The sequence below is a fragment of the Dermatophagoides pteronyssinus genome, unplaced genomic scaffold, assembly GCF_027571235.1.
Source record: "Dermatophagoides pteronyssinus isolate colony J.1.1.1.1 unplaced genomic scaffold, Derpt_VIB-CSIC_2022.12 sq0001, whole genome shotgun sequence".
NCBI classification, from domain to species: domain Eukaryota; kingdom Metazoa; phylum Arthropoda; class Arachnida; order Sarcoptiformes; family Pyroglyphidae; genus Dermatophagoides; species Dermatophagoides pteronyssinus.
The window spans coordinates 1,371,063-1,390,139 of record NW_027461525.1 but is presented as its reverse complement, the minus strand read 5'-3'; the positions used below and the strand labels follow the sequence as shown (position 1 = coordinate 1,390,139).

General features: G+C 29.6%; 6 protein-coding genes across 10 annotated transcripts; 2 read left to right on the top strand and 4 right to left on the bottom strand.

Annotated features, from left to right (window-relative positions):
• Window positions 1-104: 104 nt before the first annotated feature.
• LOC113794027 (septin-2-like) lies at window positions 105-2,235 on the top strand. 2 transcript variants are annotated; one of them, XM_075823743.1, is made up of 6 exons: window positions 105-162; window positions 472-509; window positions 599-1,029; window positions 1,092-1,457; window positions 1,514-1,612; window positions 1,669-2,235. In XM_075823743.1, exons 2-6 carry the CDS (start codon window positions 498-500, stop codon window positions 1,844-1,846), a joined length of 1,086 nt encoding a protein of 361 aa, XP_075679858.1. In that variant the 5' UTR covers window positions 105-162; window positions 472-497; the 3' UTR covers window positions 1,847-2,235. The 2 variants fall into 2 exon arrangements, with proteins under 2 accessions (XP_075679858.1, XP_075679855.1); XM_075823740.1 differs by lacking the exon at window positions 105-162 and adding an exon at window positions 268-418.
• On the bottom strand, window positions 2,166-3,791 carry LOC113794028 (glutamate receptor-like). The gene is made up of 5 exons (XM_075821979.1): window positions 3,744-3,791; window positions 3,499-3,681; window positions 2,905-3,444; window positions 2,590-2,855; window positions 2,166-2,527 (listed from the first exon to the last, which is right to left on the bottom strand). The coding sequence occupies exons 1-5, from the start codon at window positions 3,789-3,791 to the stop codon at window positions 2,233-2,235; spliced, it is 1,332 nt and encodes a 443-aa protein (XP_075678094.1). The 3' UTR covers window positions 2,166-2,232.
• A 332-nt stretch (window positions 3,792-4,123) lies between these two features.
• LOC113794046 (glutamate receptor-like) lies at window positions 4,124-7,688 on the bottom strand. Of its 4 annotated transcripts, none has more exons than XM_075823696.1 (5): window positions 6,496-6,607; window positions 5,472-5,654; window positions 4,868-5,407; window positions 4,543-4,817; window positions 4,124-4,486 (listed from the first exon to the last, which is right to left on the bottom strand). In XM_075823696.1, the coding sequence occupies exons 2-5, from the start codon at window positions 5,601-5,603 to the stop codon at window positions 4,219-4,221; spliced, it is 1,215 nt and encodes a 404-aa protein (XP_075679811.1). In that variant the 5' UTR covers window positions 5,604-5,654; window positions 6,496-6,607; the 3' UTR covers window positions 4,124-4,218. The 4 variants fall into 4 exon arrangements, with proteins under 4 accessions (XP_075679811.1, XP_075679809.1, XP_027199936.2 ...); XM_075823694.1 differs by lacking the exon at window positions 6,496-6,607 and adding an exon at window positions 6,159-6,287; XM_027344135.2 differs by lacking the exon at window positions 6,496-6,607 and adding an exon at window positions 5,722-5,834.
• A 124-nt stretch (window positions 7,689-7,812) lies between these two features.
• LOC113794044 (glutamate receptor ionotropic, kainate glr-3-like) lies at window positions 7,813-9,780 on the bottom strand. Its single transcript, XM_075823683.1, has 5 exons — window positions 9,539-9,780; window positions 9,317-9,455; window positions 8,528-9,250; window positions 8,209-8,474; window positions 7,813-8,153 (listed from the first exon to the last, which is right to left on the bottom strand). The coding sequence occupies exons 2-5, from the start codon at window positions 9,362-9,364 to the stop codon at window positions 7,814-7,816; spliced, it is 1,377 nt and encodes a 458-aa protein (XP_075679798.1). The 5' UTR covers window positions 9,365-9,455; window positions 9,539-9,780; the 3' UTR covers window position 7,813.
• A 1,738-nt stretch (window positions 9,781-11,518) lies between these two features.
• On the top strand, window positions 11,519-15,497 carry l(1)G0289 (plexin domain containing lethal (1) G0289). The gene is made up of 7 exons (XM_027344125.2): window positions 11,519-12,481; window positions 12,841-13,003; window positions 13,070-13,870; window positions 13,930-14,037; window positions 14,097-14,384; window positions 14,447-14,982; window positions 15,049-15,497. The coding sequence occupies exons 2-6, from the start codon at window positions 12,913-12,915 to the stop codon at window positions 14,770-14,772; spliced, it is 1,614 nt and encodes a 537-aa protein (XP_027199926.1). The 5' UTR covers window positions 11,519-12,481; window positions 12,841-12,912; the 3' UTR covers window positions 14,773-14,982; window positions 15,049-15,497.
• Window positions 15,409-18,662, bottom strand: LOC113794037 (uncharacterized). The gene is made up of 5 exons (XM_027344124.2): window positions 18,247-18,662; window positions 16,687-16,896; window positions 16,166-16,621; window positions 15,852-15,988; window positions 15,409-15,796 (listed from the first exon to the last, which is right to left on the bottom strand). The coding sequence occupies exons 1-5, from the start codon at window positions 18,611-18,613 to the stop codon at window positions 15,518-15,520; spliced, it is 1,449 nt and encodes a 482-aa protein (XP_027199925.2). The 5' UTR covers window positions 18,614-18,662; the 3' UTR covers window positions 15,409-15,517.
• Window positions 18,663-19,077: the final 415 nt, after the last annotated feature.

Sequence of the window (19,077 nt, the reverse complement as noted above, 5' to 3'; positions counted from 1 at the left end):
TGAGAAAACTCACATTCATTTATAAAAGAACAGCGTTTTTTTTCAGACACGTTGACATCATTAAAATTGCCAACCGTTCATGAACAAAGTTACAAAAATTTCTCTTTAAACCCTAAAATATTTTATTCATTCAATTTGATAGTCATCGTTTGAATGTAAAATGTATTTGTCATTATTTATTTATCAAACAAAAGGATTTTGATAATGATCCGATCGATAAGATAAGATTTATAAATAGGATTGCGATAGCAATAGAAGGAATTGATGATACTGAAGAAAAAAATTGAAAAAAAAATCTTTCTCTCATTTTCAAACGCATGCGCTTTTACGATCATAGTATTTATTTTTTTTGTATTCGGGTTCGATTTACGCTCGAACTATCGGGATCGGGTGTAGGCTTTTTTAACGGCAGCTATTCGTAAAGAATCCATTTTTGCAACTTATCTTAATTAAATTCCTTGTTTTTTTTAGAATTGTTGATTAACCTGTTTTGAAAAATGCCGATTGGAGTAAGCGATAAGAAAAATTTTAATTAAAAATTGGTCAAAAATATTTTTCATTCATTCATTTTTTTTTTTTTTTTTTTGCTAAATAAAAGGGTGAAATTGGATTTGCAACTTTGCCCGAACATGTTCATCGAAAATCAGCCAAAAAAGGATTTGATTTCAGCATAATGGTGGTTGGAGAATCAGGCCTTGGCAAATCAACTTTGGTAAATTGTCTTTTTCTTGGTGATTTATACAAGGATCGTAAAATACCTTCGGTAGACAAACTTCTCGAACGAACTGTCAACATTGAAAAGAAACAATTGGATATCATTGAAAAAGGTATCAAACTTCGTGTGACAATTGTTGATACACCTGGATTTGGTGATTCATTGAACACAAGTGGTAGTTTTCAAATTGTTGAAAACTATATCGATGAACAATTCAATCAATACTTTAAGGATGAATCCGGATTGAATCGTAAGAACATTGTTGACAATCGTATTCATTGTTGTTTGTATTTTATTTCACCATTCGGTCGTGGGTAAGATTGTTTCTTTTCATTCGAAATAATTTTATTATATCAATGTTATTGTTAATTTTAAGACTTACACAACTGGATATTCAATTCATGAAACGATTAAATTCAAAAATCAACATTGTTCCTGTAATTGCTAAAGCTGATTCTTTGACAGCAATTGAAGTTGCTCAGCTTAAGAAAAAAATTCTTCGTGAATTAGAGGAGAATGGAATAAACATCTTCAAAATTCCGGAATGCGATAGTGATGAAGATGAATTGTATCGTATTAAAGATAAAGAAATTCGTGAAAGTATTCCATTCGCAATAATTGGTAGTACGACAAGTATTGATCTGAATGGTCGTCGTATTCGAGGTCGTGAATATCCTTGGGGTATTGTCGACATACAGGATGAACGTTATAGCGATTTTATCAAATTACGGACATTCCTTAGGTATTATCATTTCAACTTTAGATAATTAAATCATAATTTTAAGGTTTTTTTCATAGTTTGCATATGCAAGATCTTAAAGATTCAACCAGCGATGTTCTCTATGAAAATTACCGAACAAATTATTTGGCTCAATTGAATGGTGGTCGTATTGCTGAGTATGTTTTTGTTATAAGTTTTATACTGTTTATATAATTTGATTTAATTGAATTAGATTGGATTCTAGTGGTTTATCAGCCGATCGATTGTTGCAAATGAAACAAGAAGAAATTCGACGAATGCAAGAACAATTGATGATCATGCAGGAACAATTGCGACAGACATCAAGACCGGTTAGCAATGCTCAAAGTTTGGATGATCTTTTGGACGATAATGATCCTAATGGCGAATGAAACAATAATTAATATTGATGAAAAATCAATTATTTTGTTTACCGAAGATCAAAGAACATGCATACACACACACATTCCTTTCTACTATAATCTATGTTTTTTATCTATATTCGGATCAACATAACTTATCCATGCCCACCTCGATACCTAAAAAAAAATCTAGTCCTATGTCATATGAAACTTGAACTTTTTTTGTTTGTAAATCCCAACAATATGATCATTCAAATTCATTTACATTTATGCATGAACATTTACATATACACAATCGGAAATTTAACTGATGAATTTTAACTAATATTTTATTTCACTTTTTTTCGACTTTTTTATTTATATATTTGACCAATAAATCATTGATTGAATTTTCATTAAAATATTAATTTCAAATGTTATATTGATTTCGGTTGTTGTTTGTTAGACAAAAATTTGTATACACTGATTTCCATAATTAAAGAACTGACAGCTATGCTTATCCAAATAAAATAAATACAGAATATTGATTGAAGATTTTGCATGTTAAATTTTTCGCTAAATGTAACGTCTTCTTCGGTAAATGAATCAGATTTCTGCTCTAGATCAGAAATAGTTTCCAATGCATTTTGATTTGTTTTTTCCAATGTAAATCGGATTATTTCTTGATTTCTCCATTTTTGTAGTAAACCAGCAAATTGAAATTGGCGAATACTGGAGAAAATATATTATTATTGAAATATTTTTTAAAAACAACAACGCTTAAAATAATTTACATTCGAGAAAATTCTCTTCGATATTTGAATGTTGGTTGAGTTGGAATAGAAACGTGCATAAGTAAAAATGAAGCATCTTCTGTATCCGGTGAAACGTATAACAAATCTTTACCCGCTCTTAGCTGTGAAAATCGAAGACGTTCTCGAGGATAAAGGAAGGCATATTGCTGTTGTTCATTTTTCAAAATCTTCATAATGGCTTCTTCCATATTCTTTGTAGGTTGAACGGTCCGAGAAATTTCCCGAAACGAATAGATGTTTGTGCCCTTTAATCATTTTATTAGTAATAAAAAAGTTTAGTTTGAAGTTAAATACCTTCATCTTTTGGAAAAATCCACCATCTAAGGCTAACGGTATTATGTGATTGGAACGACAAGCATCAGCCAATTTGTCGAGATTATCTATGGATGAACTAGCCGGTAGGGCTAATAAAGAACATAGGCCACCACCGTAATTATTTGAAAGTACTGAAATAGAGAAAATGAAACTTATTGCACAGATTTTTGCTGATAATCTCAATCTGGTCAGCCATGGATAAGGTTGCCGATATAATAGGCAGAAATTGATCCAACAAAGATTATCCAAACTATCAATTTGTTGACCAATCGACACTGAAGATTTTGGCGAAAACAAACGATTCTTTAATTGATCAAAAATGAAAAACAAAAGAAAAGTTGCCAATAAGCATAGCCAAACATCGAGTTCAAATGGCCGAAGTAGGATATCAAAAGCTAGATAGGGTTGTTGCGGCCGAATAACAAACGCCAATCGATCCATCCAATAAGTTTCTAGAAATGGTATAAATAACATTCGTTCGTAAGATATTACAAAACCTCCAACACCAAAATCGAGTTCCTATTTTTGAAAAAACCAATCATATTAAATTAATAAATTAATAAAAAATTTTACCTCTTCAAGGATTTTTCCTAAGACACCGGAAAAATTACCCGGACCGCTTTGTATACCAAAATTTTCACCAGCGACATATTGAATGCTGAAGTTAAAATAATTAGACAACGTTTTAAATAATTTTCCATCAATTCCATAAGATTCATTGGGATTTATCGAATTGATTGCAAAAAACGGTAGTTCCTTAACCAACAAAAAAAAAGAAAAGTTATTAATCAGGTTACCAGTTCTATTAGATAAAATACATTCATAAAACCGATTTTGAAAAGTTTTTGTTCCAAATTCAATTTCATTTTTATTTTCGATGAGTATGAAACCAAAACGAAAAAAAAAAAATCAAGGAATTTTTTCATTATTCGAATCCATCAAGTACAAGTCATTATATAATCGATATTGTTATAAAGTTTTGTATCGTATTTTTTCCTTTTATTCCAAAATAATTTTATGGTGTGAATTCTTCGACATACAAAAAAAAATTCTCATGATTAGAAATAGTATATTTCATGGGAAAGATTGATTCCATAACCAAGCATTTTTGCAATGTTAGCAACATTCCAAAAACAAAAGATTGCCTTATGTTTTCATTATAACCGGAAATAATAACCGATCTTAAAATAGAAACTAGTTAGATTAGATTACATTTTTATTTAAACAAATTGATAAAATAAAATACATATGAAAATTCTATAAAAATTCAATGATTTTTTGGTCAAAAAAAGATCATGAAAGGATCATAAAAATGGATAGATATCTCACACTGATTTCCATGATTAAAGAAATGACAGCTATGCTCATCCAAATAAAATAAACATAGAATATTGATTGAAGATTTTGCAAGTTAAATTTTTTGATAACTTTAATCTTATTTTCAGTTAACGAATCAGATTCCGGTTCCAATGTATTTTGATTTGTTTTTTTCAGTGTTATTCGAATAATTTCTAGATTTCTCCATCGTTTAAGTAAACCAGCAAATTGGATCTGTTGAATTCTACAGAAAATATATTAAAATATTTTTTTAAAAAAACAACACTTAAAATAATTTACATTCGAGAAAATTCTTTCCGATATTTGAAGGTTGGTCGAGTAGGAATCGAAATGTGCAACGGGAAAAATGATGCTTCTTCTGTATCCGGTGAAACGTATAACAAATCTTTACCCGCTCTTAGCTGCGAAAATCGAAGACGTTCTCGAGGATAAAGGAAAGCATATTGCTGTTGTTCACTGCCTGAATTATTCAAAATCTTCATAATGGCCTCTTCACGATTTTTTGCAGACTGAATGGTCTGAGAAATTTCCCGAAACGAATAGATGTTTGTGTCCTTTAATCATTTTATTAGTGTTAAATAAAGTTTAGTTTGAAATAAAATACCTTCATCTTTTGGAAATATCCAGCATCTAAGCTCAATGGTATAATGCGATGGGAGCGACAAGCATCGGCTAATTTATCTATATTATCTATGGATACACTAGCCGGTACGGCTAACAAAGAACAAAGGCCACCACCGTAATTGTTTGAAAGTACTGAAATCGAAAAAATGAAAATTATTGTACAGATTTTTGTTGATAATCTCAATCTGGCCAGCCATGGATAAGGTTGTCGACATAATAGGCAGAAATCTATCCAACAAAGATTATCTAAACTATCAATTTGATGACCAGTTGGCAGTGAAGATTTTGGAGGAAACAAACGATTCATCAAATTATCAAAAATAAAAAACAAGAGAAAAGTGGCTAATAAACATAGCCAAACATCGAGTTCAAATGGCCTAAGTAGGATATCAAAATTGAGATGTGGTTGCTGTTTCCGAATAGCAAACGCCAATCGATCCATCCAATAAGTATCTAGAAATGGTATAACTAATATTCGTTCGTGATTCATCACAACACCCCCAACACCAAAATCGATTTCCTATTTTTAGAAAAAAAACAACAAAATTAGATTAATAAATTGATAAAAAATTTTATATCCAAACCTCTTCAATAATTTTTCCTACAATACCGGACCAATTACCCAAAATATTTTGTATACCAAAACTTTGGCAAGCAACATATTGAATGGTGAAATTAAAATGGTTAGACAATGTTTTGAATAATTTTCCATCCATTCCATAGGATTCATTGGGATTTGTTGGATTGAATGAAAAAAACGGTAAATCCTTTACAAAAGAAAAAAAAATACGAACAAAGTGGTTAATCAGGCTAAGATTCTATTAGATAAATTACATTGACAAAACCGATTTTGAAAAGTGTTTGAGCGAAATTCAATTTCATTTTTATTTTCGAAATATGTATGTGAGACTCAAACAAAAAAAAATCAAGGAATTTTCTTTTTATTCAAATCTATCAAGTAGAAATAATCAATCGATATAAAGTGTCTTGTCATAATATTTTTTCTTTTATTCGAAAATAATTTCATGGTGCGAATTTTTCGACAGACTAAAAAATCGTATGATTAGAATAGTACATTTCTTGAAAACGACTGATTCTATAACCAAGCATTGTTTGAATGTTGTTAATATTTGAAAAAATTATTGCCTTATCTTTAATTATAATGTTCAAAATGATTGTAAGGTCATTTAGGTCTAAAAGTTCTTAATATGGTTGTATAATACTCGATTTTTATCGCTATAAGAATAAATTGTTGCATTAGATACACCTACCTATTGAATTGTGTTGATTGAAAGCTCAATTAAGAATGTTGTTGGTAAACCATAAGTTTTTAGAGCAAATTTCAATGATGAACAAAAATAAAGCCGATAATAGACATATTAAATAAAATATGAATAAACTTTCCAATTGTTGCAAAGTAAAACTCCCAATAATTTCATTCGCATCTTCAATAATATCATTGTGATGATCTCCTCTATGCCGTAAACTGATAGCAAATGTTTGAAGATTTGACCATTGTCTAATTAATCCAGAATCAAATGATTGAGATATGCTAACAAAAATTTTTCATTTATTCAACAATTGATTTAATTGAATGTTATCACTTACATTCTATCAAAATTTTTTCGATATGGAAAATCCGTTCGAACTGGCATGGCTAATATCATTGGGAAAAAGGTAGATTCAGTTCGTGGCGGAATGTAAAGTATGTTCGAACCATGAAAGGCTCGAGCTGTACGTAATCGTTCACGAGAATAGATAAAAGCATAATGTTTGGCATTATGAAATCCAGGTGAAATTATCATCTGTATAGCTTCTTCTTTTCTCGAAACTATTTTTAAATATTTAGAAACGATTAGATTGTCATAAAATGGAGTATCCAATCCTAACGGTATTATCAGACCACAATGGCATGCTTGTACTAATTTTTCAATAGTTGAAAACGGATGACTGGATGGTGTTGCTAAAATTGAACAAAGATTTCCACTATATAAATTGGTAAAAATCATCATGGCAAATATCCAAATGATACCACAAATTTTAAATGACAAAGATAATTTAGACAAACTATCATAAGATTGATGAAATAATGCACATATTTGCAACCAGAATAGACTGCCATTAGATAATTCTTTTGAGTTGAAATATGATTGCAACAGGCTTAACAGATAGACGATGATTAAACTTATCAAAAGGCATATCCAAACTGTGCGATCATATGGCTTCAGAAGAATGTCAGGATCGATTGGATTTATAAAATTTTTGGTAGCGAATCCAAATTGATCAATCCAATGATAATGGAAAAACTGGACGTCGCGTAATTCTTCGTGACTAATTGCAATACCACCAAAACCTAAATCAGCCTCCTATGCAATAGCATTGATTAAAATTGGAATATTATGCAATGGCTTACTCATACTCACTTTATAGAATATTTTTCCAATTAAACCGGTCCAATTTCCATTCGATTTCAAGGCACCAAAATCATCAATACAATCAATAAAACTGGTGGTAAAATTAAAATACTCAGCCAATGTTGATAATAATTTTCCTTCAATTCCATCGGCCGTGTGACTAGAGTGATTGACCAATGTAAAAGGTAAACCCTAAAGACATTCTGATTAAAATATAATAAATTTAAAGAAAAACATTCATCTTACCTCAATAAAAGCTACAAGCAGATTTTGTTGTTGTAAATTCAATTTCATTTCGAAAAATAAAATTAAATCACAATCGATTGAAAAGTAGACAATAAATCAATTGAACAGTTATTTTTTTTTACTTTTTAGCAAATTGTCGTCATAATAACAGGCAAGTATATAATTATGTATAATTTATTTACTAATTATCTGGGAAAATTATTTATGGCCTTTATCATCATAATGTACAGGAAATTTTGGTTTTCAAGACATTTTCGCATAACCTATTATCCATGCCGATCATATTGATTGGTGATATGATTAAATAATCTATTAATGTTTGAGATCAACCTGGACATTAATCGATAATAAATGAATAATTCCGATATTAAAGTTATCATGGCTATTGTCCATGTAATTTGATAAAGTTCGAATATGATTTCCATGTGTAACATAGAGAACCGATGGTATTTTATGTTTATATTAGCTGAAGAGGAAGAAGACGATGATGATGAGGACTGTATTTTCACCTTTTCCAAAGCATTTTTTCGACGTTTTCGAAATACTTTGAGAATTTCCAATAATCTCCAGCATTTCAGGAAGCCGGCTTCATTCGCGTGTTTGATTCTTAAAGTAAAGAAAAAAAATTTAACAAATAAACTTTTTTGAGAATCTTACTAACATTTGATTAAATTCATCTCGGTAAATGAAAGTTTTTGGTACCGGAATAGCATAGAAAAGAGGAAAAAAGGATGCTGTAGATGGTGGCAGGTAAAGTTGATTCCATCCAATCATTATTTTGGTGAATAAAAATTGCTCATGTGAACCTGGAAATGCATAGTTATGATTGCGACTTGCATATGAAAGCACCTTTTGAATTCCTTTATGTCGGTCCGATACGAATTTCATATCCTGACCAATATTTTGCAATGTGGGATTTGAACTATTCTGCAATTAATAGAATGAAATTTAGAATGAAAAGAAGCAGATCATTTCTTTACCTTCATTGAGGTGTAGTAATCAGTATTGATGCCGATTGTGCTGATATGTTTTAGCCGACATTCCATGGCTAATTTTTCAACCGAATCAATAACCTGCTCAGATGGCAAAGCCATGATTGAACAAAGACAACCGGCATATGAATTGGTGAGAATTAAGGCCGAAATCGCCCATATAATGGCAAATATTTTCAATGAAAGATTTATTTGAACAAGTTTTGAATATGGTTGACGAAACAAAAGGCACAAATTAATCCAGAAAATGTTATGTTTTGATGTTGATGATTTCTGATCGCGTACAATGTTGGTGATTGATGTCATATACTTTTCAAATTGCTGAAATAACGAAGCGATTATGAGCATGAAAAAAAATACAAACCAAACTTCATGACGGAACGGTCGCATCAAAACATCAAAACCGATATGTTTAGCAGCTGGATTTGTTATAAACGTAAATGAGTCAATATAATGTGGTTCAAGAAAATTGACGGCAAAAATTCGATTGTAATTTATACTGATGGCACCGATACCCATATCAAATCGACCTTCTTGAATTTGTCCAATTAGTCCAGTCCAATTACCATTAATGTCTTTCAATCGACCTTCATAATGACTTTCAATAAATTCGATTGTAAAATTAAAATGATCAGCAATAATTTGGATTAATTTTCCTTCGATACCCGCAAAAATTTCCAAACTTGGATCAATATTGGTAAATGGAAGAACCTAAAAGTTGATAGAAAATAAATTTTAAAATAAATATGAATCATAAAATCAAAAAAATTAACCAACATTACGATATCCGATTCGAAATAATTTATTTTGAAAATCTAATTTCATTGTCAATAATGATGTATACAAGTTGTTTTCATCGTTGTATTCACATTGTCAAGTGATGAATAATTTAAGAAAATAATTACGAATACTCCCACTACAAAATAAGAATCCAAAAATACGAAAACTTATTTACAAACAAAACAATCGAATGTCAATTAAATCTGTTCATTCTTTTACCAAAAAAATGAGAAATTATAATTATTGTTTTGTTGGTTAATAATTATCATTTTCACTGTGATTGAGATTGTGGCTCATCTCGTGATAGTCGGCCGGATATTATTTTTCGAACATTAAAAAAAACGAAATTATATACTCAACTAACGCCATCGTTTGTTTGAATTTTGAAATGAACATTTTCAAAAAAAAAAAAAATGTATGTTATTGTGGTGAGAACATTTTAGTGTAATCATCATTATCTTATTTGCGTGATTTAATTATAAATCATTTGAAATGGTAGAAAAAAAAACAATAATTGCAATCAAAATCATCAAATGATAATAATAATAATGATGATGATGATTCCCAATTTTAAATCCATTCTCAGGTTTACTGTGAAAAAAAGTTCATTATTTTTTTTGTTGTTGTTGTTGAATGTTCTAATTTAAATCAAAGAAAAAGGTGAAGAAACCGGAATATCGAATGATTGTTTCGTTACCAAACTAGATCAAACACATATACTCTCTCACACACACCCTGACTAGATTTGTTGTTGGCGAATAGCCAGGTAACCGAACACAACATGTCATTTTATTTGTTTGTTTGCTTGCCTGGTATTGTTTTGTTTTGAAGATTTATTTAGGTCAATGTCAAGATTCTTCAAAAAAAAATCTGGTATCCAAAAGAGCCAAACCTTGAATGAATGAATGAATGAATGGATTTGATTTGAAAAAAAGGACAATTATTTGATGATGATCAATGGCAATCATTACTATATAGTCAACTGTTTTTTTGTAAATGGCTAAATGAATAATAGTGGATAAAAATAGTTATTTTTGGATTAAATTTGGATTTAAAAAGGCACCCAAAACATTGTTATGTAATGAATAAATCTGAAAAAGGAGATAGAAACCAAAGATTAAGATAAAAAATATTCAGCATACTATTCGAATCATACAATCGATCGGGTGATTCAAACATTTCTGTATCGTTTCTTTTGAAAAAAATATTGTATGATGAAAAAAATTTCATTTCATTTCCAAAAAATCATACGCAATCGTTTGACAATCTATCTGAAATACAGCATTGATGATTTAGTTTGAACTTGTTTTGCCAGGATTCGAAAATATTATAATCGTTGAAGGGAAACGCAATTTGTTTCATTTAAGTCTGTCAAGGAATTGTCGAAATTGTTGCTTAAAAAAAAGAAAAGATTTGCCTTGAACACCAATATGTTGTATACATACATTGCGGCATTGAACAATATGAAAAAGAAAAGAAAAGAAAATCCAAATCACAATCCAACACTTGTTTTTTTTTGAAAGAAATTAATTTAAGCTTTCCATTTTGGACAAATTTTATTCAAGTGGAAATTTTGCCATAATAGTTTCCGTTGTTTGTTTAAGTTAAAAATGGTTGATGAATTAATACAATGAAAAAACGATAATGAGGATGCATTGTTAATTGTCATTTAAAGATGAAAAAGTCCTATTTCCTATTCCTATTTTCATTCGATCATTGATTGATGTGAATAAGCTCATCAATGATCGTCGTCGGTAATCATAACAAAAATCATTGAAATCATTTTATTATGGTTCCGGATGTTCAGGTCCAAAAAAAAAAATTCTAATAGATTCTTGGTACATGGTTAAATTTTAAAAGTAGAATCTCTCTTTCTCTATAGCTAATGGTAGAAGCATAATTTTCTACATAAATCCTTGTCCAAAAAAAAAGTTCAATACACTCTGTGTTTAGAGCATAGGATCATCATTGTTTCATCTGCAGAGTAACAATAATAGCCAGAATACAAATGTCGGCATTAATTTTTTTTTCGACCAGGATTTTGTGTGTGTTCGAAAAAAAATTCATTAAAATGAACCACTACTACGATCTCATTCGCTCTCATCAAGAACAAATTCGTAAAAATGTGAGTGGTTGAGTTCTCTCTTTCCCAAAAATATCTTATCTTGTATTTCTCATTCTGCGCTATATGTTTTGTGTGTTTTTGTTGTTGTTGTTGTTGTTGTTGTTGAATATTGGCATTAAAAATCTGTTTTGATTCGTTTTCCATGGATCGGGTTGACATTATTGTATGTTGATAACAAACAAAAAAAAAGAACAACAACAACGAAACATTAAAACAAGCTATAACCATAATACTGTTGGTTTTTTTCTGTTGTTGTTTGGTTGTGTCCTCGTTTCTCACATTTGACCATCATTCGTCATCATTATCATCATCATCATCGGTATAAAGAATCGTTTGCTCAACTTAATCGCTTCGTCATTCATTTGTGACGGTGGCCATTTATCTTATAATATCATCAAACAACAACAGCAACAAAATTTGGACAAATTTCTTTCAAATTTGTAGACATTGAAATTCAATGATAGGTTGGTAATGGTCACAATTCTCAGGAACTTCTTTTTCTCTAATTATCAGTATTTGATGTGAAAGAAAAACCTTTCGAATCATTTTTTTGTTGGTGTCATCAAAAAACAAAACGTTGTGTTGTGAATTATTTTGTTCATTTTTTGCAAAAAAAAACACATATCCATATCAAGTGATGCAACAAGCTATGATGATGATGATGAAGGAAATGCGTATCATCATTTGTTTTTCTATTTCTTTTTGTGTACATCGTTAGCTAACATTAATAAACTGTTGGTGTTTAGCTGCATAATATTATTTAGAAAAGACTCTTGATGAAAGCAATAAGCATCATCAATATTTATCAACTCGTCGGGCGATAGAAAACAAAAAAAAACGAAAACAACTAAGGCCAAGAAGAAGAAAAAAAACGCATATTATTAACGAAAAGAACGAATAATTTTTTTCACTCATCCTAATTGTAACTGATTATCAAAATCGATCTATTCGTGAATAGTGGTGTACTCTGTAAAAATTAAAGATTTCCGAATCATTCTGTGATTATAACTATCCCGTTTTTTTGTGACTCAAATCTGGTATGTTTTGACTTTTTTTTTGCAAATCGGATTCTTTTTTATAGCTTATTTTTGTGATGACGATAATCGGGGTTAGGAATTCGAACATTAAATGAGAAAAAAAATCTTGTCAAAGTCATCATATATGATTGTTGAATAAAGTCGTAGTTTCATTGGAATCATTGTTGTTTTAGTTAATTATGAGTACATGACATACATATATCTTCAAACAAAACACGTCATCAAGTTTAATATCCTTTTTGAATTGGAATTCCTTTCTATTAGTATTGGCATTTTATAATCAACTTTGACATTTTTTAATTTTATAATATCTTGCTATCGTTGTGATATTAAATTAATTATTATATTCATTGTTACAGATCTAGATTGAACTTGGTTGAACGAAAACAAAATTCATTGGTTTCGAATATTTGAATATAAGAAACATCATCATGGATAATTTTAAGTTGGCATCAATTTTATTACTGCTTCTGATGATAGTTATTCAATCTATCATATATGTACATTGCCTGGATAATGGTGGTAAGTTTGATTTTGATTTCATATTTAAATGAATCTTACTAATTGAGTTTTATCTATTTTTTCCAGAATCTGAAACATCCAAATTCAAAAATACTGTTAAAAAAGCAACATTATTTGATAAAAAATTGGATGCCAAACTAATGAAACAATCAGCATTATTAGAGCCAACAAAATTAACATCATCATCATCATCATATAATGGTCGTGATCTGATTAATCAAACAATAGATGAAACGACAATCACCGGAACGGAAGAAGATTTCGATGAAAATAAAGCGTTTCATGAATATGAAGAGGAAACTAATCGCACTAAATCCGATGCCGTATTGAAAATGAATTTTTCATATTTTGAAATGGAATTCATTCAAGATCCGGAAAAAGCTATGAATTTATGGATCGATGTAAAATCATTCAATGACAGCAATTATAAACATGAAGTATTGTCAAATTCACATCGTCGTGCTGCGGCCATATCGTTACCATTCAATTTTTCTTTCTATGGTCATAATTTGACTAAAATAACCGTTGCGACTGGTGGTTTTCTTTACATGGGTGAACATGTACATGCATGGTTAGCTGCTACACAATATATTGCTCCATTAATGGCTAATTTTGATACGAGAAATTCAAGTCGTGCCCAAATCTTATATGGCTTCAATTCGACAGTTTTTGTTGTACAATGGGATAATGTCAGATTACAAAGTGATCCTGATAAAGAATTCACCTTTCAATGTTCAATCTATTCGAATGGTGATATTGCATTCGTCTATAAACAAATACCTGTGTTGATTGATAAAATTAATGAAAATGAACATCCAGTTAAAGTGGGTGTGTCGGATGCTTATTTCATTCATCGACAACAGATATGTAAGTCATTTCGTTAATGTAATTCACAAATTTTAATAATTCTTATCCATTCGATGTAGTTGTTCGTCGTAAAACCATCTATGAATATCATAAAATTGATTTAAGGAAAAATGAAGGAAAGCTAAATATCCGTAGTGGTACGGCTATTTTCTTGAAGGCATTACCAAGTATGTTAACATCCAATTAAAGATTTATCATTTATGAGTAATTTTGATATTTTTTACAGCTTGTAGTAAATTCAGAGATTGTCATTCATGTTTGACAGGCAATTCATCATTCTCATGTGTATGGTGTGATTCTGTTGAACGTTGTTCAGATGGTTATGATCGTCTTAGACAAGAATGGGTTGCAAATCGTTGTGATCACGATGCCATCAACGAAGTTGGTAAATGTGCAGCTCCATTAGTACCATCATTACCAATATCCAATCAATCAACAACTAATGGCAATTCAAACATAGTTACACCATCACCAACCATTTTTCACAATTCCAATTCAAGTGCTATCATCAATGGTAAGTGAATATTAGTGGGATTTTTAGTTTTATTGACAAAAATCTTTTTTTTTGTCAAACAGAACACCATGCTAATGGTCCATCATCAGATAATATTGACATTCATTCAGATAAGAAAAATCTTACAAATCTAGAGTACAATACTCAAGAACAACGTATTGGTGGAAATATATCTGCATCAAGTAAAAATCGAGCATCGATGGCTCATTCTTCCTTAGCAATAAGTCTATTCTTTGTCATTAGTCTTGTTCTTGGAGTAAGTTTATGGATTCTTTACGCATTTCGCTATCCTACATCATCATCAGGACTATTCTTGATTCGTTGGCGTCCATCAGCTTGGCGGTGGAATACCGATACACGTTATACTGCCGCATCGATTCATATGTAAATGAATTCTAAATGGGCAAGCAATAATTATTGACGAAAAATCATCATAAATGGTTCATTCGAAAATATCAACCATTCCTACACATATCTTATTTTGTATAAAAATTCAACATTGCATTCGCCCGCGCCTTTGAAATTTCATCAATATGTATGGGAAGCATGGCAATATTGCATAAAAATCAATCATTTCAATTCATGATTAAATCGCTTGGTATGTGTATTATTATTTCATTTATAACCAATTGTGTTTATTTTTTTCCACAATTTTTCATTTCAGTTTTATCATTTTGTTCCGTGCCTTCTAACTATTGAAACTTCAATCCATATTGCTGTGAACCAATTTTATTTTACTGTGGCATCATCAATCGAACCATTTTTCGAAAACGCAAATATAAATTGACGTACAGTTGTGATACTTATATAAATCAACGATTTAGCATTTTTTTTTTGATCATCATCATAAATGAATCTCATTGCCATCATTATTATCAACAAAATATTTGCACATAACATATATTGTTTGAAATACGATTAGTTTCTATCTTTATTAACATTTGGTCATAATATTCTTCTTTCTAATTTTTTCATTTTCTTTAAATTTCGTTTGTGCATAATTTGATCTTTTTTTAAAAAAAGTTTCAACTTGAAAATTTCATTTCATTGTATCCATTTAATTTAATCATTATTTCATATATAATTGAATAAAATAAATCAGCATAAAACATATTTTTATAATCGTATAAATTTTAACCAAATATTACAACAGCCAGAATGACTACGATCGGTATGATTGCTCCTTCAAATGAGGTAGACATTGCAGGCCATTTTGTTTTGTTTTCTTCGGTATCATTTTTAATGGTCGATGATTGTGTGGAATTGATTTTATCAATTTTCATTTTTTGAATACTTCTACATTTCAATGAAAATGAACCTTGATCATCAAGATGTTTGTTCGTTAATCGAAAACACAATTCTACTGAATAACCGCCACGTTTCTTTTCTTTAGTCATTTTGGCCGGTATATACTGATGGTGGATAAAAATCTTTAAAAATTCTGATTGACAATGCAATTAAATTTACCTTATATTTTTCACTAATTATCCATTCGATTCTAATATTTATGGTTAATTTATTTGCTGGCAGCCAACATCTAACACGAACAAGATCGCCGATTTGATATTCAGTGTTCAGGCCTTCGATTATTGGCTTTGAGATATCTATACAAAATTTGAATTAAAAAAAGAAAACAAAAATTTTACTTTTAATAAATCAAAAATGTTTTAAGCTAATGGCCATGAATTTGTCTTATAATATCATTTGTTGAAAAACGAAATCATTTCGATTGATTTATCATCAATTAGGCGATCATAAAATGATATAATAGCTGCACCTACCTGCATTTTGATTTGGTTCAGATTTCAATGATACATTTTCATACATTGATGAAATTTCAGCAGCACAGCCAACAATAAAATGATTTGATCCTTTAAAACGGCGATGTTCATCACCGACAATGAATTCCAATAGACTTGTCGTTTCGTGATCTGATATGGTTTTATTTTCATCCATTTCATTCGACAACATTGATTCGTTTAATGATAGATCCGATTTCGATTTCAATCTATTCAAGTGATTAATTTTCTGATAAGAATAAACATTTACAGTCCAATTTTTCATCGAATTCATTATAGGTGATATGGCTACATTGTTGATGTACCATTGAATTCGATATGATAAGAATTTCATGATGCTCAATGCTGGTGGATTCATTATACATTGTAATTGAACAATTTCACCAAAGCGGTATTGTTTTTGTGGATAAATTATTCGCGGTGCTTCCATTGGTGGCACTTGGCATTGATGAAAGATACTGATTATTAAAAGGTCAAATACACATACATACATACATACATACCTAAGATGGTTACATTGATATCTTTACGATCAACTTGAAAAATTTCATCACTAATCACCTCACATCGATAGATACCTTCACTATCAAAATCAACCTGATCAAGTCGAATTATTTGGCCATTAATTTGCCAACCATCCATTAGATGTAATCGAATGCCTGGAAATGTTTTATGATGAATTGTCGGCTGATGTTCGGCATTTGAGTTTGAAACTATGGATTTATTTAAACAAACATGTTATTATGGATGATATTAGATCAGCCCAAATAATTAATCGATTCTTTCTCCTGCTATTTTCATTTATTTGCTATTACTTTCATCTATTTTGTCGAATTTTTTTTTGGCAAAAAAAAAAATCTGTGGTTTTTTTTTCTTTCTTCTCATTAATTGAACAAGTTAATTAAATCGAATGAAAATGAAAACTTTGATTGATTGATTGATTGAATAATTCGTAGCTTAGAGGTTTATTAATTTTTGCATCTTTTTTTTCGCGAAATAATTACTTTACATGTAAAATTCTGTATCAAGTTTTTTCATATTTCTAACAGATGTCACAAATTAATGTTGTATGTCACCAAAAAGAATAAATTATCACTACCTACCTACCTATCTTTTAACTAAATGAATCAATTTCTTCTTGAATAAATGGAATACTTTTCACTGCTACAAAAAAAAATAAAAACCAGTAGCCCAAATTCGAATGAATTAGTTACGGAATGAATGAATAAAAGAAAATTGACTGTCATTATTTGTCGATAGCCATAATCATTGATGTCATCATTAACATCATCATCAATATTTAATATTTAAAAAAAATGTTACAATGCTAGCAGGCAAATTTAGTTGAATTTAATTGAAACTTAAATTCATTTCAAATTGAATTTTATTCATGACAGTGATGTATATCGATCAATATTGGCCAGATGTTCAAATAATAGACATTATATAATGGAACAAATCATTCAAAGTTTGATAGTCGAGCCAAAAAAGAGAAAAATTAACGTAGTCATCAATTCTATTGATCGACATCAAAACGAGAATAGAAAAGAAAAGAAATTCCTTCCCTTCTATTGTGTTTGAATTTTGTATTTTGCTGGAATAAAGACATTTCAATTGTATTTTATAATAATAACATAAATCATATCGACATTATGAATGAATAGCCGATTGGGCCCGGTATAGGTTAATAATTGAATGAATGAAGGGATGTCTAAGTAGAATGAATGATGAGATAGACATTTTTGGTTGTTAGAGAAAGAAGAAAGCTCATCAATATAAATAAGCAATGACAGTTGGTTGCTCCAATAGTTTAATCTCTTTTTTTTCAAGTTGTCCTGTAAGACACACATACAAATAGCGAAAGAATGAATGATGTCTTTATTTAAAATGAAAAAACATCATTAGAAATTGAATTGAATAAAATGAAATTCAATTATATTTCCTGTAATTTTGGCTTGTAAAAATGATTGTTGGATACATAGGGTTGAATTCAACTAACTAATCGATTCTATTGATATTGATTAGATTCGATAATAACAAAAAGATTATTATTAAATACTTACTATAACTATAAAATTCATAATAGCTACCATTATATTGTCGATACCATTTTAATGAATAAAGACGATCATTCGATTCAAGCTGTACATGACAATCCAATGTTAAATTACTACCAATCAATGTTTTGATTTGTTCAACAATTCTATGATGATGATGATGATGATCATTTTGATCAATAGTTTTATGTTGATCAAAATAACGTAAAATTCTTATCGATTCAACCATCAATAATTGTGTATGATTATCGACAATGATGAATGTTTTTGTTACGATCAATAGTAAATAAATCCAATTGCTGAACAATGGCTTTGGCCACCAACGACAATAACAATGATGAAACATGATCATCAACAACAACAACATCAACATTATTAATGATAAAGTTTGCGGTTATTAATGTCGTCAGTTCTTTGTTAAAGATGAAAAAAAAATAGTAGTTAGTTTGTAGTTTGATAAGATAAAAATCTAAAATGAAAATATAACTGCCAAGTTTGAGAAAATAAATTATCCAAATGAATCAATTTTTTGTTCTTGCCATTGTTATAATGTTATTTTTAATAACAACAAGCTCGGTTTGTAATCTTATTCATTTGAAAAAGGCTAAATTTGAAGACCATTTTTTTGAATGGATGCAAAAAAACCGCTTAATTAAATGACACCATAATTCATGTTAATTGATTTTAATTGTCTTTTGTTGCCCAAAACACAAAACATTTGCAATCCAATCTTTTCATTGATAAATTCTCCTAAATGATGAATGTCTAACATGACCAATTTTTTTATTCCTTGATTATAATCATAATCATCATCATCAGTGATCCGAAAATATTCAC

What these genes read in the sequence shown, in the direction of transcription:
- LOC113794037 (XM_027344124.2), bottom strand. Translation starts at nt 18,613, where the DNA reads ATGTTGATGTTGTTGTTGTTGATGATCATGTTTCATCATTGTTATTGT. An exon ending in TATCAATGTAACCATCTTAG is followed by an intron (nt 16,622 to 16,686) that starts GTATGTATGTAT and finishes ATCAATGCCAAG; the next exon opens with TGCCACCAATGGAAGCACCG. An exon ending in TGAACCAAATCAAAATGCAG is followed by an intron (nt 15,989 to 16,165) that starts GTAGGTGCAGCT and finishes AATTTTGTATAG; the next exon opens with ATATCTCAAAGCCAATAATC.
- LOC113794027 (XM_075823743.1), top strand. An exon ending in ATTTCACCATTCGGTCGTGG is followed by an intron (nt 1,030 to 1,091) that starts GTAAGATTGTTT and finishes GTTAATTTTAAG; the next exon opens with ACTTACACAACTGGATATTC. An exon ending in AATGGTGGTCGTATTGCTGA is followed by an intron (nt 1,613 to 1,668) that starts GTATGTTTTTGT and finishes TAATTGAATTAG; the next exon opens with ATTGGATTCTAGTGGTTTAT.
- LOC113794046 (XM_027344135.2), bottom strand. Translation starts at nt 5,769, where the DNA reads ATGAAATTGAATTTCGCTCAAACACTTTTCAAAATCGGTTTTGTCAAT. An exon ending in TCAAAATCGGTTTTGTCAAT is followed by an intron (nt 5,655 to 5,721) that starts GTAATTTATCTA and finishes TCTTTTGTAAAG; the next exon opens with GATTTACCGTTTTTTTCATT. An exon ending in CGGAAAGAATTTTCTCGAAT is followed by an intron (nt 4,487 to 4,542) that starts GTAAATTATTTT and finishes TATTTTCTGTAG; the next exon opens with AATTCAACAGATCCAATTTG.
- LOC113794028 (XM_075821979.1), bottom strand. Translation starts at nt 3,791, where the DNA reads ATGAAATTGAATTTGGAACAAAAACTTTTCAAAATCGGTTTTATGAAT. An exon ending in TAGGAAAAATCCTTGAAGAG is followed by an intron (nt 3,445 to 3,498) that starts GTAAAATTTTTT and finishes TTTCAAAAATAG; the next exon opens with GAACTCGATTTTGGTGTTGG. An exon ending in CGAAGAGAATTTTCTCGAAT is followed by an intron (nt 2,528 to 2,589) that starts GTAAATTATTTT and finishes TATTTTCTCCAG; the next exon opens with TATTCGCCAATTTCAATTTG.
- LOC113794044 (XM_075823683.1), bottom strand. Translation starts at nt 9,364, where the DNA reads ATGAAATTAGATTTTCAAAATAAATTATTTCGAATCGGATATCGTAAT. An exon ending in TTCGAATCGGATATCGTAAT is followed by an intron (nt 9,251 to 9,316) that starts GTTGGTTAATTT and finishes ATCAACTTTTAG; the next exon opens with GTTCTTCCATTTACCAATAT. An exon ending in ATTACTACACCTCAATGAAG is followed by an intron (nt 8,475 to 8,527) that starts GTAAAGAAATGA and finishes TATTAATTGCAG; the next exon opens with AATAGTTCAAATCCCACATT.